This window comes from Pan troglodytes, chromosome 1 (assembly GCF_028858775.2).
Source record: "Pan troglodytes isolate AG18354 chromosome 1, NHGRI_mPanTro3-v2.0_pri, whole genome shotgun sequence".
In the NCBI taxonomy this organism is placed as follows: domain Eukaryota; kingdom Metazoa; phylum Chordata; class Mammalia; order Primates; family Hominidae; genus Pan; species Pan troglodytes.
In genome coordinates this window covers 145,385,062-145,406,508 of record NC_072398.2, presented here as the reverse complement: position 1 = coordinate 145,406,508, position 21,447 = coordinate 145,385,062, and the positions used below count along the sequence as shown (strand labels likewise).

The 21,447-nt window shown below is 35.9% G+C and overlaps 1 protein-coding gene across 4 annotated transcripts in view; it reads right to left on the bottom strand.

Annotated features, from left to right (window-relative positions):
• ZNHIT6 (zinc finger HIT-type containing 6) overlaps positions 1 to 21,447 on the bottom strand; it is a 55,764-nt gene that overhangs the window by 9,399 nt on the left and 24,918 nt on the right. For 2 of the 4 annotated variants that reach the window (XR_010153390.1, XM_001142619.7), the window contains exons 6-8: positions 18,579 to 18,647; positions 16,439 to 16,519; positions 14,974 to 15,051 (exon numbers count right to left, since the gene is read on the bottom strand). Coding sequence is in view for 1 of the 4 variants with exons in the window: in XM_001142619.7 (XP_001142619.1) it covers positions 14,974 to 15,051; positions 16,439 to 16,519; positions 18,579 to 18,647 (228 nt within the window). In the remaining 3 variants the exon portion in view is untranslated. Of the gene's footprint in view, positions 1 to 7; positions 12,135 to 13,864; positions 15,052 to 16,438; positions 16,520 to 18,578; positions 18,648 to 21,447 lie in introns of those variants that run through there. The other 2 variants (XR_010153391.1, XR_010153392.1) reach the window with 2 other exon arrangements.

Here is a 21,447-nt window from a genome sequence, read left to right as displayed (position 1 = left end):
CTAAAAAATACCAAAACTAAGTTTGAATTTCTCCAAATTTAGCAATCTAGTAGCAGGCCCTAGGCCACAGTATTTTTCCACTAAAATAAGATCATTGAATTAGGTGATCACTAAGATCCCTTCAGCTCTAAATTTCTACAATTTTTGATACTTAACTATATTTTTTCACAGTTGTATTTATTTCTCAATCTAGGTTTCTAGATTAAAAGTTCAACTAAATTATTCCAAAAAACAGTTTTAATTCTTCTTTTATTTAAACTTTAAAAGGTATTATTTAAAATTTCTCCAAATAATACTTCTGTGTAACAATTTTTGCAACTCCTAATGTTCAAGTCATATAGAAAAGGATTTTGCCAAAGTTAATCTTTTTCTCACCCAATCTCTCTTAGTTTTCATATTTTAAAAATCACAGTAGTTAAGTTAGTGGTTTGATGCACTTTGTTTTGGGATTTTTATATATCCACATAAATGAGGACGATACCTGCTTGACATGGAGAGTAGATCATGAATTGTGTAGTACAGACATATGCCTTAATTCAGAAAGTTCACCAGTTCAGAACTGCATTTGGTAAATTATCCTATTCTAACCATGATATTTAAACTATGGATGTGGTTAAATAAAATGGCCAACTATATATTTTAAAACCTGTTTTAAAGAGGGGCTTACAAGGCTCTGACTTGTTCTAGATATTATTTCTTTGAAATCTTTTCTGATTTTCGCTGGTAAATTCAATTACTTTTAAATCCACAAGGCTTGAGTTCCAGTCTTATCACTGGTCCTTATGAGCTATGACTCCACAAGGAGACTCAGTTTTGCCCATCAATATAATGGTAGGAAAGATACCTACTCATGGGTTAGTTTGTAAGGACTATAACAGGTGAAAATGTTTCCAAAGTGTAACCTGCTAAGCTAGCATCAGTAATAAGATTTTATACTCCAAAAGTAATTTGGCACTCCTAGCAAGGAAATGACATACTTATCAGGAATTATATTTATGATTTATGACAGAGACAGAGACTAGTTAGTAGAAAAAGCATGAACTGAACTCTTGATGAACAGGTCTGAGTCCAAATCTTAGCCTTATAAACTGTACAAACTTAGTTTCTTTGGGTAAGTCAATTTTTCAGAGCCTAAGATTCCTAATCAGGTAAAGTAGAGAAGACATAGTACATACTTTATTAGAATTAATGCATGTGAAAATGTTATAAGCATTAGCCTGGCATTTATTCTTCAATTGATTCCTCAAATATTTACTTAGTGTCTACTATGCACAGGTAGTCTGCTAGGTAATGGAAGTTCATAGAAATAAACCTTGCACTTTATGGGGGGAGGCAGACAAACAGCTATTGCATTCATTGGCACAAGTAACATGATAGAAATGTAAAGTGACACTGGCTAGTAATGGTTTTTCCTTTCTATAGTTAGTACTCTTTTCAAGATCTCTTTTAAGGCAGGTCTGGTGGTAAAAAACTCCCTCAACATTCGCTTATCTGAAAAGAATCTTATTTCTCCTTTGCTTAAGAAACTTAGTTTAGCTGGAAATGAAATTCCTGGTTGAAGATTTTTTTTTTTAACAATGTTGAATATAGGCCCCCAAACTCTCTGGCTTGTAAAGAGTTTCTGCTGTTAGCCTGGTGGAGGTGATCCATCTCTGTAGCCACTCTGTAGGTGACCTGCCCCTTCTCTCTAGCTGTTTTTCATTTCATTCTTTCTTTCATTTCGACCTTGGAAAATCTGACGATTATGTATCTTAGGGATGATCTTCTTGTGGAGAATATTGCAGGGGTCTCTGTATTTCCTGAATTTGACTGTTAACCTATCTAGCAAGGATGGGGAAGCTTTCATGGACAATATCTTAAAATGTGTTTTCCACGTTGTTTGCTTTCTCCCCATCCCCTTCAGGGATGCCAATGATTCGTAGATTTGGCCTCTTTACATAATCCCATATTTCTCAGAGGTTTTGTTCATTCCTTTCATTCATTTTTCTTTATTTTTGTCTGCTTTATTTCAGAGAACCCATCTTCAATTTCTGAGATTCTTTCCTCAGCTTGGTCTAGTCTGCTGTTAATACGGTGATTGCACTGTGAAATTCTTGAAGTGTATTTTTCAGCTTTGTCAGATCTGTTAGGTTCATTTTTACATTGGCTATTTTGTCTGTCAGCTCCTGTACTGTTTTATTGTGATTCTTAGTTTCTTTGGATTGGGGCTTGCCATTCTCCTGAATCTTCATGCGTTATCCTTAGCAAACTAATGCAGGACAGAAAACCAAATGCCACATGTTCTCACTTATAAGTGGGAGCTAAATGATGAGAACTCATGGACACAAAGAACTAGGAACGAGGTGAAGGTGGAGGGTGGGAGGAGGGAAAGGAGCAGAAAGAATAACTACTGGGTACTAGGTTTAGTACCTGCGTGACAAAATAATCTGTACAACAAACCCTTGTGACATGATTTTACCTATATTACAAATCTGTACACGTACCCCTGAACCTAAAAGTTAAAAAAAAAAAAAGTAAAGCTAAGTAGATCCTCAGTAAATATTCTCTCTTGTTCTGTTGTTGTTTTGTTTTGTTTTGAGACAGAGTCTCGCTCTGTCGCCCAGGCTAGAGTCCAGCGGCGCGATCTCAGCTCACTGCAATCTCTGCCTCCCGGGTTCAAGCGATTCTCCTGCCTCAGCCTCTCGAGTAGCTGGGACTACAGGTGTATGCTGCCACACTTGGCTAATGTTTGTATGTTTAGTAGAGACAGGTTTCACTATGTTGGCCAGGCTGGTCTCAAACTCCTGACCTCAGGTGATCTGCCTGCCTCAGCCTCCCAAACCTCTCTTGTTCAGTACCAACATCCAAATGTTCTTTGTTCTTGCAGGCTGCACAGGGTCTTCACTATCTAGGTACTTCAGTTCCTAACCCTAGCTAACACCTCTCCTTAATTGGTTCGTATTCTTTTTTTGCTCAATTTTATTGAGGTATAATTGACAAATAGGAATTATATATATTATTTAAGGTATACAATTTGATTTTTATTTTTTATTTTTGTAGAGACAGGGTCTCCCTATGTTGCCCAGGCTGGTCTCAAACTCCTGGGCTCAAATGATCCTCCTGCCTCAGCCTCCCAAAGTGTTGGGATTACAACAGGTGTGAGCCACTGTGCCAGCCTCAACTTGATATTCTGATGTATGTATATGTTGTGAAATAATATCATAATCAAGCTAATTAACATATCCATCACCTTACATAGCATTTTTTTCTTTTTTCTTGTGATAAGAACACTTAAAATGTACCCTCTTAGCAAATTTCAAGTATACAATACAGTATTGTTAATTATTTGTTTCTTAAAATTCTTTCTCCTCCATGCACTTTTTTCCCCCTCTAATTAATGTAGGGATTTTAAATCTTAATCTTTAGTCTTAATCTTGCTAACAAAACATACATTTCCTTTGAAGTTAAAACTGAATGCAAGTGTCTCATCAGTACAGACTCTTACATCTTCAGTCTTTATTAGGATGTATATTACCTTGCAAAATATGATTAGGTTCCTCAGAGAAACTTTTGCTTAGAGGTTCAATAGTCCATGAATTAACTACATTATAGAATGGTATTATTTTAGAGTTGGCAGGAACTTACAACCCAGTCTTTTTTGTCTTCCAGTTAAGTATACTGAAGCCCTGAGAAGTTAAGTATCTTACTCAGGGTCTCTCAAGAAAATGCAGAGTTGGGACTATAAAGTCAATTTTGTGATTTCTTTCACTCAACTGTGTGCTTGTTCATTCATTCCTCATTCAACAAATATTTACTGAGAGTCTACCATGTTCCAGACACTGTTCTTGGCACTGGGAATACAATGGTGTACTATAAGGAATTTACTAGAGGTGAAAGGACAGACTTTCCAGGAAGAAAGTATATGTGTAAGGTAAAGATAGGAGGAGAGAGCTAGGTCTATGGAACTGGGTAGAGAGCGGATATGTTTAAAGTACTGAGCAGAGAATGGGTATTGGAATACACATAGAATTCACAGTTTTGGTGCCTAACATTTAAATTGGTCACAAAATATTCTATAACGTAACAAGGATAGGTAAGTTTAGTAGATTAACATTACGCTAAAATATCACTTGATTTTAGAGAAAACTCACATTTTATATTTCACATAATTTCCTTAACCAAGAATCAGAATAGAATATATTTGAAGTAAGACTATCACTATAGAAATTGTAGGCTTGCAATCTGCCAAGAATTTGACCATCACATCACTTTGGATCACTTCAAATACAGCCTCTCAAACTAACCTTCTCAGGTTGAAAGCTACCGAGACCTCAATAGTTGAGTTTATATCTGTCCGGTAAACACTCACCGAACTGTGCCAACTAGCTGAGCTTCAGCTTTCTTAAAGCTAAGTTAACAATTCTTATCATAAAACTGCTTTAACAAGAATACCACATATGAAGCCCATTCCATCACTGGAAGAGTATCATCTTTGAGATGATAAAAAAAGTTTAGCAAACCACTTGACATATTCCCTTTCTGTGTGTGGACATTCTTCAGGTTAACTCTAACATTTTCTAATCCTTAAATGATGATTCCTTTGTTCTGTAATAGAATACAGAATTGCTATAATCCTTAAATGATGCTTCCTTTGTTCTTTGTTTTATTCTCGCTTTCTTTTAGAATCTATATCCAAAACGTGGTCAAAAGTTAATGCCATTCTGAGCACATACTCATCCTGACCATGATTACTTTGAAAAATAAACAACAATCCCAAAAAGGTATAATAAAGAACTGTGGTTGGGTTTCACATAATCTGAGAACATGCATTATGATTATTTATGGTGCTGAGAGGCATGTACTATATTGCAAAGAACATACTAAGGCTTTGAGTGCGGGCAGACCTAGGTTTGGATCTAGGTTCTACCATTTAGTGGTCATACAGCTGTAGACGGGCTATCCATTTAATTATAATACAATTATAATATGTATGAGGTGCTTACCAGAGTACCTAAATAATAGTAAGGCACTCAATAAAAGTATGTCATTCATACTTACTATATTCCATAAAGATACATATTAGCCCCCAGATTTAACCTTGATTTTAAATCACTCTTGCAGGAAACAATTCTTGTGTTTGGGAAAACTTATTCAGGGTCTTCACATTGTTTTGCTTAAACATAACCTAAAATAATTGTGAAAAACAATGATACTTTTGTACATTCTTAAATTGACATCCTACAAGTTTAAGTAGATGCAAAGAACATAATTTATGGTGTATTGTGAATATTGATGTTTTAAGATGAAATATATCACCCTTAAGTAAATTCACTAGACTGTAAATATCATGGTAATTTAACATCAATATCATCCATTAAAAAAAAAAAAAAGAATAATGGCCATGTGTGGTGGCTCACACCTGTAATCCCAGCACTTTGGGAGGCTGAGGCAGGCAGATCACTTGAGGCCAGCAGTTTGAGACCAGCCTGGCCAATATGGCAAAACCCTGTCTCTCTACAAAAATACAAAAATTAGCCAGGTGTGGTAGTGTGTGCCTGTGATCCCAGCTACTTGGGAGGCTGAGGCACGAGAATTGCTTGAATCCAAAAGCCAGAGGTTGCAATGAGCTGAAATTGCGCAACTGCACTCTAGCCTGGGCAAGAGAGTGAGACTCACTCACTCACTCTCTCTTTCAAAAAAAAAAAAAGAAAAAAAGAAAAAATATATATATATATGCTCTGCTTTCTAAGTTAGAAATCTTACTTGTTCTCTGTTTTTCCATTCCGATTCTCCTGCAGAATTTTATACCAAGTAGTATGTTTATACCTGACCTTCTCTGCAACAAAAATGTAATGTAAAATTTAATTTCATTACCTATGACCTTTATGTTTTAAATAATAAAATTTCTTCTGAACTGAATAATTTTAACTATTATTAACATCAAATTGATCAAAACATCACAAATATATTACAAACAAATTAAGTTATTTTTGAAAAACATCTCTTAACGTGATGGACGAGCACTGATGATGGCATCTTCTATTAAAGGCATGGTTGTTCACTATTGATTCTCAGATTAAATGATTTTCCCCCATTTATCAACTTGGTATCCATTAACAGAATCAAATTTCAAAAGGAAAACAAGAGGAAGTTTACGTAATCCCATCTAGAGAGCAAGCTCTTATTCTTCACTAATTCTTCAACAGTTATTTTCAGGGGATCTTAGGCAGAAATGTCTCTGGCTGTTTACATAAGAAAAGACATCTGAAAATAGTTAACACTGTTCTTAGAAATTCTGGAATTTCTTCAGTGTTCTCCAGTATATATTTAATTCTGCACTATTCTCAAAATAATTTTTAAGTTCTAACTTTTAACACACATCTTATAAATTTCCTATTTAGAGTATCTTCAAAGTATATTTTTCAATTATTCACCGTAAGTCTAAAACAAAGTCATCTAATTTTCCATTTCTAGTTCAGTTAGGCAAAGAGCACAGACTAATCTTTAAGGAGGTAAAATGTGATTTTAAAAAAATCCATTCTAATATCAATTGACATGTTTCTTTATACAACTTCAACAACTCAACTGAATATATCTACCAAAAACTTGTCACATGTCAGACATTGTGTGGGAACCAACAATGTCCTCAAGGAGTTTACCAACCTGGCCAGTGTTTCTCAAAGTGTGGTCCCAGGAAGAACTTATATCACGGTCACCCTTGGGAGGCAGAGATTGTAAAAAAAATAATGTAGGTTTCTGGGTCCTATGTAAGATTTACTAAACCAGAACCCTAAGAGAGTGGTTTGGAAATCAACATTTTCAACAACTGCCCTAGACTATTATTATGGATACTGAAATCTGAGAAGCATTGTTCTGAAAAGAAATACAGGTTACATGTTCCACTGGGGAGAGGTTTACAGGAAGGAAGAATAACTGGCCAGTAGTGAAACGGGGTCTTTTCTTGCTAGTGAGTGGGTGCAAGCCAAAAGAGGTCAGGTGGGGCTCACCTGAGGCCTTTACACAGGTAAAATCAATTTCTCAAAAAGGAGATAGGAAAAAGCATTTTACCTCTTCACTTCACTGAAAATGATTTTAAAATATTTTAGATTAAAGATCCATAAAGTTCCAAGGAAGGTAAAATAGCCTTAGTTTTTAAAATTTAAAAACATCCTCTCAGCATGGAAATAAAATCATCCAAGAGAAATAGCTCATACTTTTGCTGGTTGCTTTTCAAACAAAAAGCATTCCAAAATTATTAACTAAAACCAGCACAGGACGAAACAACTAATAGGCTCTGTGCAAGTACAACAGGATAATATGCGCATGAACAGTAAAAATTTGTGTGATATCCATGAAATCAAAGCTTAGGTAATACTTTAACCTGGGCTTGGGTTTAAATCTAAATTCTTGGCTTTACAAGAAAAATTCTGGAAGCAAAGTGAAGGCAATGGTTTGTCTTTCCATCAAGAAATGATTAAGTCTGGAGCGTCCATGCAAAGATGCCCATGCCCTCCACTGGGCACCTTTTATGCCTTGTATTTTAAGTATCTATCTTTTGCGGTATTTATCACATATCATTCTTCCCATCTAGACTATGAGCTCTTTGAGGGCTAGTCTTGTAGATGTCTATATATCCCTAGGTATTAGCACTGGGCTAGCACATGAAAGGGGCTCAATGAAAATTAACTGAATAAATGAAAAATACAGACCTGATCAATCTTAACTGATACTTTAGGTCAGGTTCATGTATCAAAAAGCCTGACCCTGAGCAGGTACTACACTTTCTGAAGTAACTTTTAAATTATACTAGGCCCTTGTTACAATCTTCTCTCTCTCTCTTCATTGAGAATTGAAGCCCCCAACTGTTTACATGATATACAGATATCATGTAAACCAATAAAAAAACCCTTTAGAGCAGGAATCGGCAAACTACAGCCAGGAGGCCAAATCCAGCCCACTATCTGTTTTTGTAAATAAAGTTTTACTGGACCATATTCTAGTCATGTCCATTCATTTAAGTGGTCTATAGTTGCTTACGTGCTACAATGGTAGAATTGACTAATTATGACTAAATGGCCCACAAAGCTGGAAAATATTTACTATCTGGCCATTTAAAGGAAAAGTTGCCCAAGCCCTGCTTAAGGGTATTAACTTGGCATCAATACCTAGCATACAGCAGGCATATATACATATATATATACACACATATATATATTTTAATGAATTAGCACACATTAAAAAATTAAGACTGAACACTTACTGTGGAAAAGTCACTAACACAACTCTGCAGGAAATATAAAAATGAAGATGCCTACGGCAACCACTGTCTTCAAAAGAGAGTTAATCATCATGTGATTTAAGTTTTATTGGGATAAAATAAGTCAAATTTATAGAAACCTATGAGAAATGCAAAACACTTTTAAGGTTCTAAAGATACAGAAATCATATCCAGTTTGGGGGAAGGAAATGAACTCTGTTGCAGACACTGGTAACTAACAGTCTACATAAAAGGAATGGAGAAGAAAGGACAAATGGAAGACTCATTGTGGATGTCAATTATACAAGGTAAGGTGGCAAGGTAGAAGTCAAGAAGTAGTTGAAGATGCTGAGCTGCAAGGTCTTACGCCTGGCTTACTAGAACAACAGTGCCAGTAATAGAAAATGCATACCAACATTTGTTGACTGCTTACTCGATGCCAGGAACAGTCAGTCCATTAAATTTGAAACACACACATCAGGAAGAAATAGATGCAGTGTAATGAAATCTAGACATGTTGAGCTTAAGATTTAATGAGATGTGTAAATGAAGATAGCTGGAAACCAAGATTTGGAGGTTGGGAGAAAGGTTAAAACTATATCTAGATTTGGGAGTAATTTCTACAGAAATAAGTTGACAATATCTTAAGTTCCTGAAATCTCTCATATTCTTCCAATATCCAATTATGTCAAAAGAAATGTTAACAAACACAACTGGTTATCTGCTCCCTTGTGTTTAGTGGTGAGTGGCCTGTTGGGAATGTATAGCTAATATTACACTTGAAGTATATCCCAGAAGTATAAGAAATTATATGGCTGATGCATGCCTAGGGCCTCAGCTATGCAGGAGGCTGAAGCAGGAAGATTTCTTGACCTCAGGCGTTCAAGGCTGCAGTGAGGCTATGCTTGTGCTACTGCATTCCAGCCTGGGCAACAGAGTAAGATCCTGTCTCTTAAAAAAAAAATTTTTTTTTTTTCAAAATGAATTTGGTTAAAAGAAGCTGTTAAACAAATAAACAAAAAAAGTAATACATGATACAGTTACCTACTACCAGACATGTGGAACTTAAACACCTCTTACGTTCATTCAATCATTTCAGCATGATGTTCTAGTTGAAACTCAAAATACTTGAATAATACACAGGAGTGATTTTCTGGGTGCCAGGCACTGTATTCAGTAGCTGACAAATATTAACTCAAATTAATCTTTACAACGATGCAGTATCATTTCTGTTCTGATTCCCACTTTTAGATGGGAAAACAGGCTTAGTAACTTTCCAAGGTATGTATCAAATTAAAAACACAATTTTGACCTTACAGCAAATCTCTGATGTACATTTTTGCATAAGAGCAAAAAGGTTATTCTGGAAGTTCTCATGATTTGGTTTAGGCTTAGGAAGCAGTTACAATAAACTTTTATTTATTATAATAAATGTACTATTTGTAATGGTGAAACTTTTGGTCTAAAAAGTCTAGTCTAGAGCCTCATAAACTAAAGTAAGGTATACTACACAGATTATGTATTCTGGAAGGATAATATTACTATTTTTTACTAGCATACAATTTCACTCTGAAGATATCCTAATAATTAGTAGAGTAAGGTCATTCTTTTCGAAAGTAGTGTTCCTGAAAATGATGCCACCCCTACATGAAACTCAACATGCTCTTAGCCTCTCCAGCCCTTACTTTCATCTCTCTGTAAACAGCAATCATGCCAGAAACCGCAGTCACCTTTGATTCCTATTTATTGCTCCCTATAGCCAACTTGATCACCAAGTCTTACTGTTTTTTTTTTTTTTTTGCTAGATTTTTACAGTTTTCTACTGCCAATGAGACCAGATCCAAACAGCGTTAGTATTGGGTCTTGAACTAACTCTTCAACCTTAACTTTTAAAAAAAAGTTTAAAAAATACTGCTCTGCATACATCTATACACTCCAACCTCCTCAAATCACTTACTTGCCTTGTTTATGACATACCACGCCCTTGCACTTCTTAAGGCCCTCTGTACCCTCCCCTAGTCATAGGCCATTCACCTTTAATAAAAATCAAACATCACTTCCACAACAAAGCCTTCTGATGACATGAGGATACCTACTACCTTCCACATCACTTTTAAGACTTAGACATAGGTTTCTTATGATATATACAGTGTGTCTGTTTTCCCTACTACAACAGAACTGTATTTTATTCATTCTTGTATAAACTCCAATTTTTATTTATATGCCTAGAAGATTAAATGTACTTAATGGTTTTTTTTGAATAAATTTGGAAAGGATCATCCTATAACTGCTTAAATCACACACACACAAAAAAAACCCACGAAGATTTACAAGTATCAAAGAAGCAAAGTAAACATAAAAAACAAAATGTATCTAAATTTCTTTCTGGTAAATAGTTCCATAAAAGTAAAATCCAGGCTTAAAATTTAATAGATTTGGAAAACTGTACTTGAATAGACAAAGTCAGTTGTTTTATAAATTCTTCAGTCAGTAGTAACTTAAGTGGGCAGTAATACAACAGCTGCCCTCTGATAGTGCCTGACATTTAGCAACATAGGCTTTTCTAGTCCAAAACCACTCATTTACTTTCTGAGAATAGAAAGTTGGTAAGAAATAATGCGGCAAAGGGCAAGAATGGCTTTACTAACACAAGCATCTTACATGAATGATCTTCTCCACAGGGGCAGGAACACTCTTCTTTACTGCCATAGCCTCAATGTCTAGAATAGCATCTGGACTTTGGCATACTCACTGTTTGCTGAATGAATAAGTGAATTTATTTAAAAAGCTATAATAGCTTTTCTAAGAGATAAATTCAGACCCTATGTATTCTGGAAAGAAAACTCCCAAACAGATCAGTAGCGAATTTCTTAGATTAGACATACATTCTATGATCGCAATTTAAAAAATAAGCCATGTATAGCAAAGCTAAAACCTGGGAAAAACTTAACCATGCTCTAGCTGACCAGGTATATCTATATCATGAGACAATTGCTATATACCTTCCAAGAATGGAAAATAAAACCAATGGAAACTGGCAACATCAAGTATTTGGTAAAAAGACTTTACTCTGAAGTTACTGTAATGCTGTAAATGTAGAATTAAACAGCCACAAAGAAACTACATGTTTCTGATTTCTAAGCACTTTTCAGGAAATAATAAAATGGTTCTATTTAGAATGCTTATCTTAAATTAGAGCTTAACATTTATAACCTATAATAATTTTCCTTAGATGTTCTCTGAATGTACTTTCCTTTAAGGATGTAACTGTAATGTACTTTCCTTTAAGGATGTACCAATCAAATGTAAAAGCTCATCTTAGTCCATTCATGAGTATGTTACACAGAGAACATTATGTTTTAAAAATCTGATAAAAAATAAAAATCTACGCCTAAATATATCTCTATACTATCTAACTTCATTACTTATGACTACAAAATACTTATAAAATTGAGGTTCTTTAGAAATTAGCATAACTATGCTTTGTGGCTGACCTAATAATCAGAAATATAAAGATGCCCTATACCAATTTAGGTCCACCTTCAAGATGAAAGCTACCTCAACAGGAATTTCTGACATTATTATTGCTGTCAAATGATGCCATCACTACTCAAGGCTAAACAGAATGGCAATTTTTAAACTGGACCTGGGACATAACCTTTTCCCCCTTCCTTTGCTTTGGTAGTATTTTCATATATTACTTAGTTCGAGTCAATAGCAAAAATGGGGGAATTTGGAAGATGAGCTTTCTCCACAGATAAGGTAGAGTGAAAGTACTTTCATGTTCCTCAGACTGGCTCAGGTTTATCTTTTTCTTTTTTTTTTCGAAGACGAGGTCCTGCTATGTTGCTCAGGCTTGTCTCAAACTCCTGAGCTCAAGCAATCTGCCTGCCTCAGCCTCCCAAAGTGCTGGGATTACAGGCATGAGCCACAGGCACCCAGCTAGGCTCAGGTTTAGTATCAAATCAGTCTATTCTAGGTATTCCTTATAGTCAACACCACTTACTTTTTACTTTATTAATCTACTATTCCCTTCACTTTGGCGATTAAAAAGGTCAGTTTAGTTTAGTAAAATCCTAAAATCAATTCCACGTAATTCATGTTTAAACAAAATAATTTACATTGTTTCCTTGGAATTTACCTCTAGTCAATCATTACATAATTCTTTTATTATCTGTTTCATCTTCTAAATTCAGTTCCTTTCTTGCCATGTGCCATCTTTTATCTAATTCGTTCATTTAAATGTTACTTATGTTTTAAGCCATGAGACCATGGCTTTAGTCTCACAAGCCTACTAAGAGAATATCTCTGAGGGCTAATGTGTCCACTCACCTAAGCCAGTCAAACTTGACTCTTTGACAAAATAGCCTCTTCTTCCAAAATTCAAGGAAATCAGAATTCTTGGTAATAAAAGACAAACAGGGGATACTGAGTATTTTAAAATTTATAGTATAGAACACACTGCTTGGGCCCAGAGAACAGTTATTTTTTAAGTTGGAAATGTGTACTGTAAGTCCATGAAGAGCCAAAGTGGATGGAAATCTCTTTGTCCTAGCATACCAGGGTTTTTGAGAAGAGCTGCAGTAATGCCTGTAAGATGTTATGTCCCCAAAGGGAGCAGTTAAGGAAACTGCTCTCATGCCATTGCATAGAAAGGAATCAGGATACCCAGAGACCACAACTCAGAAAGCTACAAGTCAAAACATTAAGACTTATTTTAACAAAGAGCCAAATGGGATAAATCTAAACAAAAAATACGTCAAAGAAGTATGCTTAAATGAAACTCACATGACCTAGCTCTAGGCATTCAACTCCTCTGTGCTTCATTTTCCTTTAAGGTCCTCACTCTAATGTTATAACTTTCCTTCTTTAGAGTCCCAAAGAGGATCGAAGTTGTCAATAAGCAGCAATATTTTGAAAACAAACTTTTTTTTCTGAGCAGTAGACTTAAAATATTCAGTAAACCATGCCATAAACAGATGTGCTGTCATCCAGACTTTGTTGTTCCATTTACAGAGCACAGGCAGAATAGATTTAGCATAATTCTTAAGGGCCCTAGGATCTCTGGAATGGTAAATGATCACTGGCTTCAACTTTAAGTCCCCAGCTGCATTAGCCCCTAACAAGAGGGTCAGTCCATCCCTTGAAGCTTTTATGGCAGGCATTTACTTCCCCTCTCTAGCTAAGTCCTACATGCCATCTTCTTTCAATACAAGGCTATTTTGTCTACATTGAAAAATCTTTTTAGTATAGCCACCTTCATCAGTTATCTTAGCTAGATCTTCTGGATAACCTGCTGTGGCTTCTACATCACCATTTGCTGCTTCACCCCACACATAACCCACAGGTTATAGAGGGCTTCTTTCCTTAAACCCCATGAACCAACCTCTGCTAGCTTCAAACTTTTCCTCTGCAGCTCCCTCACCTCTCTCAGCCTTCATAGAGTTGAGAGTTAGGGCCTAGCTCTGGATTAGGCTTTGGCTTAAGGGAATGTTCGGGCTGGTTTGATCTTCTATCCAGACCACTAAAACTTTCTCCCTATCAGCAATAAGACTGTTTTACTGGCCGGGTGCGGTGGCTCACGCCTGTAATCCCAGCACTTTGGGAGGCTGAGGCAGGCGGATCAACTGAGGTGGGGAGTTTGAGACCAGCCTGACCAACATGGAGAAACCCCGTCTCTACTAAAAATACAAAATTAGCTGGGCGTGGTGGCACATGCCTGTAATCCCAGCTACTCAAGAGACTGAGGCAGAAGAATCGCTTGAACCTGGGAGGTGGAGGTTGCGGTGAACCGAGATCACGCCATCGCACTCCAGCTTGGACAACAAGAGTGAAACTCCGTCTCAAAAAAAAAAGACTATTTTACTTTTTTATCATTCTTGTGTTCACTGGAGTAGCACTTTTAATTTCCTTCAAGAATTTTTCCTTTGCAATCACGACTTGACTAACTAGCAGGAGAGGCCTAGCTTTCAGCCTATCTCGGCTTTCAACATGCCTTCCTCACTAAGCTTAATCATTCCACTTTTGATTTAAAGTGAGAGATGTGACTCTTCCTTTCACTTGAACACTCACAGGCCATTGTGTGGTTATTAATTGGCCTAATTTCAATATTATTGTGTCTCAAGGAATAGGGAGGCCTGAGGAGAGTGAGAGAGATGGGTGAATGAGTGGTTGGTAGAGCAGTCAGAACACACACATTTAAGGCTGCCACCTTATATTGTGGTGCACCCAAAGCAATTACAGTAGTAACATTAAAGTGTTACTACTGTATCACAGGTCACCATAACAGATATAGTGCTAACGAAAAAGTCTGAAATATTGCAAGAATTACCAAACTGTGACACATAGACTCGAACTGAACATGTGCTGTTGGAAAACTGGTGCAGATAGACTTGCTCAATGCAGAGTTACCACAAACCTTCAATTTGTAAAGAATGCAATACCTGTAAAGCTCAGTGAAGTAAACCACAATAGAACAAATAAAAGAATGCTTATATTTTAAAATATTCTATTTCCCCTATATCAGTTGACAGAAAATAAAATATTCTAACCAGGGTGATTTTTCAACCCAATTTATCCTATAAGTCTGATTATTTTGAATTCTGACTTGAAAGTTGAAAAGTAAAAGTCATGTTCATAGCTAGATAATTAGTTTAATAACTTGAGCTAATCAAGCTACTTAATTATATTACAGAACTAAAAAATATTTAAAGAAATGGGGAGGGGAGCAATTTTACCTTACTAAATTTTGCTGCATATATTCAATCTTCATTAAAATCTGAACCCCAGTCTGAGAGCGAATGTAGGCTTTCAACCTGAAATAAAAACATCATATTGAAGGAAAAGCTGATTTTTAATATATTTCAAGATAGTCTTATGGAGACTAAGCATTTGTACCTAATAATACTTAAAAGTTCATCTATTTAAGCATAGAAAAGGAGATAAAGATGTTTTCTAACCAGAAATCTGAAAAGAAAATAATTTTTTTCCTCTGTTGAGTTAAACATCTTAAATTTTAAAACACCTGTTTCAATAAATTAATCTGGCTATATAATTTTACAAAAATGTATCCTATTCAGTGACATTTTGTCTTACTGGTAAATATATGACTAATGATAATAACTAGGTTACCAGTTATAAGGAAAGAAACTCAACTATCATAGCTATTTTAAAGACTGCTTGATATGTGACACGGGTCTGGTTCAGTCTGGGCATGACCTTTTATCAAAAGCAAAAGAATGAGATTCAACTAGAACTGGATTAGACATTTTAGAATCCACCCAGTCTAAAATTTAAATACCAGGTTATTCTGGAACCAAACCAAGCACTCATTCACATCCCAAGCAAGTACCATCTGGAGAAAATAAAGTCAACCGGGTTTCTGCCCAGGAGCACTAATAACTCACACTCTAATAACAATCTCCGTTTTCGAGTAGTGTCTACTATATGCTAGGTCCTGTACTAGGAATTTCATATATGCTATTTCTTTTAAGCTTTGTAACAACTCTATCTAGGAAGTGTTATCATTCTTATTTCACTGATGAGAAAAAATAAGGCCTGGAAATTAAGTAACTTGCTCTTAATCACACAGCTAATAAGGGACAGAAACAGCTATTTTAACCCAGATATCCATGACTGAATCTTTCCACTATGTTATGTTAACCACTTTTGTCCATGCTGTATTTCTGGACAGGAGGCAGAGTGTACTTTACTTAGTTCTATGAAGACTTGGCTGAAACAGGATTTCCTGTCTTTAAGTTACTTGGAAACTTTTCATTTTCAGAGTTTCTCGTTCAACCTCAAAGGTAGTTTAGTTTAAGGGTTAAGAGTAAAGACTTTGACTCCAGACTGCCTGGGTGTGAATCCTAGCTTCCCTGTTTACTAGCTATAGGATATTACTTAACCACTTCAAGGCTCAGTTTCTCCATCTGTAAAATGGGTATAATAATAATCTACTTTTCAGAGTTATTGTGAGGATTAAATGAATTAACACATTTATTACTGTCTGCTTTGAAGAGTGTCTGGAACATAGGAAACAATGAATGTCAGCTATTTCTACTGACAGACCTTCAGTAAACACCAAGAAAATGTGATAGAAAGTAAATTGCACTACACATCACATTCTAATAGTCATGGTTGACCCTAATAAGTACATCAACATTTTTAATTATTTCAGAAAGTTACAATATTTTTGAAGCATACCTTTGACGAATTACAGGGTCAGACTTTTCAGGATCAATGTAAGGTTTTAGGATTTCATTAATAGTTTTATCATCTGGTACTCTTTACAACAAAGAAAAAAAACAAGCTATATTAGTATTTATAATTTTCTACTAAAGGTGTTAATTTTGAATTATTAAATATTGTGGCTTTTTTGGTTTAAATAACTGAACAAAGACCTTTTATATTATTCTTGGCAAAATAAAATATCATTTTAAGCAAAAATTACTTAGGAAAAAGCTCAAAAAGAGTTCTTGGACACACTTAACAAGGTCTTAAAAAACAACATTTTGAGAAGTTCTGTATAAATCAATAATAAAAATATGAAGCCTCTTTTAACACACACCTGTACTCAAACATGAAAAGAAGAGGTCAGGATAAAATATATTTGAAACTAGCAGAAATAATAAATCTGAAAAAAGGTTTCAGATTTCAGTGCATGTTCAAATTTATTCATTCTAATTTATAAGATCAAGTTAAAAAATTGATACTAATTTCCTTGGAAACAAAACATTTTAAGTTTTCCAACTTTCCTCCATATATGCACACTGTTTTAAACTTATATATAAAGCTGCATAAACAAAATTAAGACACTGTTTTAAAACATTAACTTTCCTCAACCATTTATACATATTCATATATACTATTGGCTACATACCCCTATCTGTAAAATAAGTCTTTTCCTTGTATGCAACTCCAAATAACAAAGTTCTTCACTAAAATCCCTTTGACAGCTACAAAGAGAGGATATTTATGTATAATGTAGGAATATGCTAAATATACTACTTAAAGAGCAACTTTAAAATTTTCCTAAATCAAGGAATGAAATAGTTCACAAATATTAAAATGATTTGTTACTTTTTAAATTTTTTTTTGTTGTTGTTGAGACAGAGTCTTGCTCTGTCGCCCAGGGTGGAGTGCAGTGGCATGATCTTGGCTCACTGCAACCTCCGCCTCCCGCATTTAAGCTATTCTCATGCCTCAGCCTCCCAAGTAGCTGTGATTACAGGGGTGCGCCACTTCCCCCAGCTAATTTTTGTATTTTTAGTAGAGACGGGGTTTCACCATGTTGGCCAAACTGGTCTCGAACTCCTGGCCAAAGGCAGTCCATCAGCCTTGACCTCCCAAAGTGCTGGGATTATAGGTGTGAGCTGCCGCATCTGGCCAACATTAAAATGTTTAAATGACACTTGAAAATGTTTATAGGCTGGATGCGGTGGCTCACACTCGTAATTCCAACATTTTGGGAGGCAGAGAGGGGAGGATTGCTTGAGGCCAGGAGTTTGAGACCCGCGTGGGCAACATAGTGAGGCCTTGCCTCTACAAAACTAAACAAGATTAGCTGGGCATGATGGCCTGAGCCTTTAGTCCCACCTACTTGGAGGCTGAGGTAGGAGGATCACCTGAGCCCAGGAGGTTGAAGCTGCAGTGAGCGGAGGTCCATACCACTGCACTCCAGCATGGGCAACAGAGCAAGATCCTGCCCCCACTCCCCTCCAAAAATAAAGAAAAAGAAAAGAACAAGTTTTAATATGAAACAGTAACACAAAAAACTTTATGCAAATTAATTCCAATGAGTACACATATATACATCTAAAATAATGTATTTTCTGAGTGATACACTATAATGTTAATAGTAGTAATCTTTGCATGGTAGAATTTTGGGTCATTTTTCACTTCCTTAACAACCACCCAGCTGAAGAAATAGGAAACTTTCAGCCGTCTAATTCTCCTCGGATCCTTCTCCTCAATACTTGCTTTGCTGCTAAAGAAACCATCATCAGGATTTCTATGTTAATAATTTCCCTTAGAGTTAGTTCTATCACCTTTGTAGGTATTCCTAAAAGTACACTATTTAGTTTTCTGGCTTTTTTCCCCCATATTTACAATCATGTTCTCTACATTCTTCCTTAACTTGCTTTTCTTATATTATTTCTGAGATTCATCCATGTTGATGTGCATAGCTGTAGTTCATTCATTTTTAGTGATGTTTAGCATTTCATTGTATAAATACACCACAATTTAGTTATCCATTCTACTACTGACATTAAGTTAACAGTTTATTTTAAATACACAGCCTTCAAATTAAAACAAATCAGTGATTGAAAGATAGCAGTGATACCTTTTTTCTATGTACTCAGCTTGACTTTGAGGAAACTGGAGCTTCACATGCCAACAAAACTGTTGTTTTCTAAGAGAGAAAATAATCATGTGAGAATCAAGGTAGACAATAAAAGTCTGGATGCAAATTGAACTTTCTAAATTTTCACTTTAAGATAATTCTAAAATTATTCTTAGACTTTAACATATATTTTCTATTAAGAGCTAATTTCTCTTGCAAGGGTTATTAAGAAAGAAAAAAAAGGGAAGCAGTTCTAAATTCCAAGGACTTCACATTTCTGAATCAGAAAGCAATTTCTCATAGTTCAGGGGCTTTTGAGAGCAGTGTGCTACTATTTGAAGTTTACAAATAAATTTCCTCATGACTAAATACAATGAGCTGATGTCTTTGCTTGACTAGTCTGGAAATTAGGTGAATGAAGTATTGTCCGGTTGAGTCCAGCTGGCTGGAGATACACTTCTGAGGCATGAGTACGTGCATTCAGTAGCAAAACAGGAGACAACAAGCTGGTTGCTAAGCAGAATGCACTTTGAGCTACAGTCTTTTTGCTTTCAGGTCTAAACTTTGGTTTGACATAGGATCAACAGCAATAACTCACTAAATGCCTGATTTTAGAAAAATGACTATATTTAATATATCTAAATTTAGAGACATTGACATGATTCCTTCTTTAAAAATTCTAATGCTCAAAATATTGAATCCAATACAGAAATCTAAATGTCTTCACTACATGATGATTTTACACAATGTTTTCCTTACTTAGAAGAAATTTCTAACAATCCAGTAGAGCAAGTTAATGACTACCGACATCTCCTTAAAATCTATCCCATAGCAGTAGGACCCCAAAATCTAAAATAATTTTCTTTTAATACAATCTATCTTTCACCAAACATCTATATGATTTAGTAAAATTTCTGTCAGAAGACAAAGAACATAATTTTATTGAGAACAAAGTTGAAAAGTACCCTTTACTAATCTAAAGGACAGATGTCTAAAATCTCAGAGGAAAAAACATTTAAAAATTTGAATGCAAAAGCAACAGTTACTAGTTTTAAATAAATAATTCTTCCAAAATAAAACATTTTGCAATATTCATTATCTGTGAAATAGGAATACCATAATAGCATTATCACAAGGCTGACTTTTTTTTTTAATAAGAAATAAACAGATTTTGTTCATCTTTTTTTTTTTTTTTTGAGACGGAGTTTCGCTCTGTTGCCCAGGCTAGAGTGCAGTGGCATGATCTCGGTTCACTGCAAGCTCCGCCTCCCGGATTCACACCATTCTCCTGCCTCTCTCCTGAATAGCTGGGACTACAGGTGCTCGCCACCACGCCCGGCTAATTTTTTTTTTTTTTTTGGTATTTTTAGTAGACACAGGGTTTCACCACGTTCGCCAGGATGGTCTCGATCTCTTGACCTCGTGATCCACCTGGCTCGGCCTCCCAAAGTGCTGGGATTACAGGCATGAGCCACCGCGCCCGGCCTGATTTTGTTCATCTTAATGCATAATATAGTTTCTTCCTAAATGTATGTTTTTTCAGGTTAACTTAGGGAAAAAAAGGATTACCAACTTGCCATCTTATGGAATTGTAAACCATACTCAATCATCCCAATTCTTGCTTGAGTAATTTCAAAAACCATTAGGCTTTTAACATTTAATACACCCTGAATACATTCAGAAAGCACTTAACATTCCAAACACAGAGAGAAAAGCCCTCGGATATCATTTTATTTGTTGTAGTTAACTAGCTCTACTTATAACAAAGTCATTCATTGCTATACATTGCCAAATTATTGATAAAAATATTTCTATATTTGGCCTCAGCTCACACATGAACAAATTTGAAAAGTACACTAACTTTTAAAATGTGATCTTCCAATATTTCAAAAACAAAGAAAAACAGAATAATGTAAAGAACACTCAATGCACCCATATTCAGATTTAACTCATTTACAAATTGCCGTATTTTTGAGGTACTTTTATTTCTTCTAAGAAATAAAGGGCTATTGACAACAGTAGATGATTCTCTATATGTACTTTAACCCAAGGTGGGCAAACAGAAGTTGAAGGGTGTTGTATAAAGAACTGCTGGGGCTGGGCGCAGTGGCTAAAGCCTGTATAATCCCAGCACTTTGGGAGGCCAAGGTGGGCGCATCGTTTGAGCCCAGGAGTTTGAGATCAGCCTAGGCAACATGATGATACCCCATCTCTACAAAAAATACAAAAATGAGCCAGGCATGGTGGCGTATGCCTATAGTCCCAGCTACTCTGGAGGTTGAAGTGGGAGAATCACCTGAGCCCAGGAGATTAAGGCTGCAGTGAACTGCGACTGCGTCACTGCACTTCACCTGGGTGACACAATGAGACCCTGTTTCAAAAAAAAGAAAAAATTGCTAGGCCAGGCAAGGTGGCTCACGCCTCTAATCCCAGCACTTTGGGAAGCCAAGGTGGGCAGATCATGAGGTCAGGAGATCGAGACCATCCTGGCTCACATGGTGAAACCCCGTCTCTACTAAAAACACAAAAAATTAGCCAGGTGTGGTGGCATGTGCCTGTAGTCCCAGCTACTCGGGAGGCCGAGGTAGGAGAATCACATTGCTTGAACCCGGGAGGCGGAGCTTGCAGTGAGCTGAGATTGAGCCACTGCATTCCAGCCTGGGCGACAGAGCAAGATTCCGTCTCAGAAAAAAAAAAAAAAAAAAAAAAAAATTGCTGAAATGAGTGAGTTAAATTTCTCTAAAATGGTTTCCAATTCTTCAGTATTGCTGAAATTACTGTAAGTCCTGACGTGTTCTTCTTAAGACTGGAAGAATTAAGCTTGTTTCTCATTTTTTATAATTATATATACAAATATATGTCCCACTTA